Source organism: Chinchilla lanigera, unplaced genomic scaffold, assembly GCF_000276665.1.
Source record: "Chinchilla lanigera isolate Chin_1 unplaced genomic scaffold, ChiLan1.0 scaffold00113, whole genome shotgun sequence".
In the NCBI taxonomy this organism is placed as follows: domain Eukaryota; kingdom Metazoa; phylum Chordata; class Mammalia; order Rodentia; family Chinchillidae; genus Chinchilla; species Chinchilla lanigera.
Genome location: NW_004955514.1, coordinates 4,922,591 through 4,927,471, shown reverse-complemented (window position 1 = coordinate 4,927,471; position 4,881 = coordinate 4,922,591). Strand labels below are relative to the sequence as shown.

At 55.9% G+C, this 4,881-nt stretch overlaps 1 protein-coding gene across 1 annotated transcript; it reads left to right on the top strand.

The window, feature by feature from the left end:
• Positions 1 to 3,920, top strand: Msx1 (msh homeobox 1; the record flags this gene model as incomplete). The annotated part of the gene is given in 2 exon segments (XM_005408830.2): positions 1 to 554; positions 2,723 to 3,920. Coding segments are annotated over 2 exon segments (915 nt in total). The 3' UTR covers positions 3,166 to 3,920.
• Between the last annotated feature and the right edge of the window lie 961 nt (positions 3,921 to 4,881).

Here is a 4,881-nt window from a genome sequence, read left to right as displayed (position 1 = left end):
GAGCCGGCCGCGCTCCCAGTCCGCCCAAAGCCCATGCCCGGCGGCTGGCCTGTGCTGCGGCTGGAGGGGGGCCCGGCTCTGCATGGCCCCGGCTGCTGATATGACTTCTTTGCCACTCGGTGTCAAAGTGGAAGACTCCGCCTTCGGCAAGCCGGCGGGGGGAGGCGGGGGCCAGGGCCCCGCCGCCGCCGCGGCCACGGTGGCCGCCGCCATGGGCGCAGAGGAGGAGGGGGCCAAGCCCAAAGTGTCCCCTTCGCTCCTGCCCTTCAGCGTGGAGGCGCTCATGGCCGATCACAGGAAGCCCGGGGCCAAGGAGAGCGCGCTGGCGGCCCCCGAGGGCCCGCAGGCGGCGGGTGGCTCGGTGCAGCCCCTGGTTGCCCGGCCCGGGTCTCTGGGCACCGCAGATGCGCCCTCTTCGCCTCGGCCGCTGGGCCATTTCTCGGTGGGAGGACTCCTCAAGCTGCCGGAAGATGCTCTGATCAAAGCTGAGAGCCCCGAGAAGCCCGAGAGGACCCCGTGGATGCAGAGCCCCCGCTTCTCCCCGCCCCCAGCCAGTGAGTAGCCGAGCCCGGCAGGGGCCAGACCGGGAGGGGGTGCGGACCCGGGGACGCCTGGCGCGCACCGGCGCCTGCCTGTCTCGGCGTCTGCGTACCTGTAGCTGGATACCTGGAGGCCAGGCTTCGGGGCGTCACGGGCGGGGGGTGGGTGTCGGCTGCTGCCACCCAGGAAGAGCTCGAGGCCTGGCGGAGGCCCAGCTCGAGGTCCATTTTCTCGGGCTTCTCCCCTTGGCGCTGTGACCCTGCGGGTGGGAGGTCACTTGTAGGACACTGAAGCCGAGGCAGCTTCCTTCCCTGCACCCACGAAAGGACCCTACCTTACCATCTGACCTTAAACCCTATTAGTTCGCATTTCCCCAAACGATGCGATGGGCCGTAGTGGCCCGGGCATCCTTCCCTGCGCGCGGAGTTTCACTTTGTTCTAACAGCCTGCCTCCCGTTCCGACCTTTTAAAGCACTGAATCTCTTTGCCAAGAGGTTCCTTGCGCCTTGGTGCTTGGGGGGATACCTGATCGACGGGGAGGGGGAGCCCCGTTCCGTGGAGGGGGCGGGGCAGGCACTAAGAGTGGGGACGGCGCAGTCTATCTTGTCTAAAGCTCCCAAGCCTTTGGGACTGGGCCGACGAAAAGGACACCAGCCGCTAACGGCTCGCCCAGGGCAGGGTAATTCCCAGGCCTCGTGGACTGAGGGTTCTCTGCCCAGTGAACACTCCTCGGAGATATTTCAGGAGCACGGGAAATTCCCAAGTTTTCCTCGTTTCCTTCGATTATTTTGTGCAGCATAATAGCAGCACAAATTCAATAGCGTGATGCTGAGGAATGATTTTTATCTGGGGATTAAACGTCTTTGAAAAACCGGCCCCTCCCTGGGCCTAATGGCCGGAGAAGGTGGCCGGGCGCTGGGCTGTCCCTGCTGAAGAAGGTGACGTTTCCCTCTCCTCTGCCCCTCTGGCTGCCCGGAAGAAAGCGAGTCCCGGCCAACTGCTTCCCGGACTCACAGTGGCCTCCCGAGCCCGGGAGCGTAAGGGGATGTTAGCTCAAGATTTTGTTTGACTCATATCCGGGTGGTCAAAGAGACCAAAGATCATTATGGGAAAAAAAGGGCACCCGGAAAAAAAAAGTATAAGCAAAACCCGCGTGGTGAACCATCCTTTGCAATCCACCTTCCCTTAGGAAGGCTGCTGCGTGGGCCGAGCTTTCTCCCCAGGATTTGAGAGTTTGGCTTAGGGCCTTGGGCCCAGGGACCCCAAAGTTAACCGCATTCTGGTTGCCTCGGAAATAATCTGTTGCATGTTTTATCTGGGCTGGGTGAGCAGTGTAGTTCGGGAAGGCAAAGTACACAGCAGTGCCAGCCTTGTGCGCTACAGCTCTCAGTCTCCATCCTTGAGGGTTATTTGGAAACCAAAATCAAAAGACAGTCGGGCATCATGGGTGTCTGCAAACAGAGCCACAAGTGAAGCCATCATGAATATTAGAAGGTGTGTCAAGGCCCAAGAGAGAATGGAGACCTTAGAAGAAGCTGTCATTTCTCTACTTCTCCGAGGGGTACTAGATATATTTAAGAGGGTGAGCCACAGTCCGACCTCTGTGACAGCCACTTCCCCCATCTAGGGACTGCCCCCCAGAACGCTGCAGGAGCTTGCTGTTTCAGGGGGAAGTGTTTGAGATTTGGGGATCTGGAATCTATGCCAGATGGTGGCCCAGCCCAGCACTGAGCGCTTGGTGGGCACAGATAAATGTCTTGACAATGGCATACAGCTCAGTGTGACATCAGGCTGGATGCAGGGCCTCTTTCTATGTGTTCCATTGCCCGGTACTAACATCTACCCTCCTTCTGCCAGTGGCTGTGGGCAGAGGCCCCGCTGTGAAAGGCCTTGTTAACCTGCCATCCTGAATAGGTGGTTCTACCTGTGCTCTCCTGTGTGCCTGCCTTGAACATGGGCACCAGGCTTTGAATGAGTATGTTTCATCTGGACTCTTAGTGTGTTCATTTGCAAAAAGTAGACAGGACTGGCTTCCTTGTGGGGTTGCAGGGGGAAGTGAAGAAAATATTCTCAAGTGCTTTCCCTAGTGCCCAGCACCAAGGAGCTTGGTGGAGATCCGGAGCTGGCGCTGGCACCGAGCGTGTCTCTTAACCCCCTGCCTCTTTCTCTCACGGCTCCCTAGGGCGGCTGAGCCCCCCAGCCTGCACCCTTCGCAAGCACAAGACCAACCGTAAGCCGAGGACGCCCTTCACCACCGCGCAGCTGCTGGCTCTGGAGCGCAAGTTCCGCCAGAAGCAGTACCTGTCCATTGCGGAGCGCGCCGAGTTCTCCAGCTCCCTCAGCCTCACTGAGACGCAGGTAAAGATCTGGTTCCAGAACCGCCGTGCCAAGGCCAAGAGACTGCAGGAGGCCGAGCTGGAGAAACTGAAGATGGCAGCGAAGCCCATGCTGCCCCCGGCTGCCTTCGGCCTCTCCTTCCCCCTTGGTGGTCCAGCCGCCGTAGCCGCAGCAGCGGGCGCCTCGCTCTACAGTGCCTCTGGCCCCTTCCAGCGCGCCGCACTCCCAGTGGCACCCGTGGGACTCTACACGGCCCATGTAGGCTACAGCATGTACCATCTGACATAGGTGGCCCAGGGTCGCCGTCTGTGGTGCCAGCCGATTCCTCCCGCCTGCATCTACGCGCAGCAGGATTCCTACCACAACTCACACCCCACTCAGCACTGCTGGCCCCTTCCCTTTAACCCTCATGCTGCACCCTGATTCTCCCGGTTGCTCCCTGAGTTCACTCTCTGAAGTCCGATCCCGTCCCGAAAGGAGTGGCCGGGAGGGTCCGTGAGTACTCTTTGAAAATCTAGATCTACACGCGCCGAGTTACTGATGGGCAAACTAGGGCCGGAGAGGCCGAGAGATTTATGCAAGATCCCGAGCAGAACTAGCCGTGGAGCAGGACTAGAGGCCCTAGCGTCTCCTGCGTTGCCGCTTCCTGTCCTCACGCCAAGCAGGAAGAGTGCAGAGAAAGAACAGTCTTCGAGAGGGAAGAGCACTCCAGGAGATGGATGCCGTCTCCTTCCTTTGGAAAATGTAAGAGCTCCAACAGCCAAACATTGCTTTGGGGGCACGGCACACAGATGCCTTGCGAAGGTAGGTTGAAGGGATCTCTCTCTTTCACCAGTACCAGGAAAAAAAATGTAAAATTAGAAAAAAAAAAAATCTGTTTCTATTTAACAGTACATTCTCATGGCTCTCAAAACTCCCTTTGGAAGGGATTGTGTGTACTATGTAATATACTGTATATTTGAAATTTTATTATCATTTATATTATAGTTATATTTGTTAAATAAATTAATTTTAAGCTACAAGAAGTGATCTCTTTGCTGATTCAGTCTTGCATTTTACTTTTACTTCTTCACATATACAGTTCCTTTTGCAGTTTCAAGATAGCTTTACACCAGCAACTTTCAAAGGTGACAGGAGGACCCACAGGAACACAGCAGGTGTCATTTGGAACACACAGGACAGAGCTGCACTAGCAAAGTCAAGTGGAGAATTGGAGCAATTACCTAGGATGATTAGGCTCAATTTTCCATTTCCAATTCACTTTAAGCTGAAATGGACACTTGCTCAGCCGACCCATAACCAACTCTTTATTTTCTCTCCCCTTTTAACCTGTCTGTGAAAACAAAGTGACTCGCCCAAATGGTTTGATGACTGTAGCCAGCTAAAGGAGACAATTCCCACCTCCCTCCCAAGCTGGTTTTCCCACAGGAGGCCAAGTGGGGGATGGAAGTGACTGCTTTGCTTCTAAATCATCACCAGGACAGAAGGTTTGTGGAACTAATTTTGAGCTGCCAGACTATGAGCGCCTTTGCACCCCTACTGCAATCCCTATTACAAAAACAGAAACACATGCCACAGGGACTTCAAACTTCACGGAAAACCTAGGGCGAACATTTGCGCTCACCTTGGCAACTTCTTTGCAAGGCCCCGCTCCACAGCATTCACAAACGTGGCTTTTCTTTTATGTAATAAGTCAAGTTCAGGTTCCAGGGAGAATACACAGCATTTGCGCAAATGCCGAGTTAGGCTTGTTGGCAGGAGCTCTGCAAGGATGCTGCAGACAGTCAATAAAGCTCCTTATGTTCCCCACACCCCTCCATTCTCCTTGGTGCTGGGCGCATCATTTAATTCTCACCAGATCTGTGCACCCCTCTTTCTCAGCCTCTGGTGGGTGGAAAGTCCTGGGCAACCTTGGCCTGGAGCAGTTAAGGGAGGAGCAGTAGATCAAGGGCTCTGAGAAGCCCGGAGCTCACAGACACTGGACTTCAGGAGGAGCAGCCACTT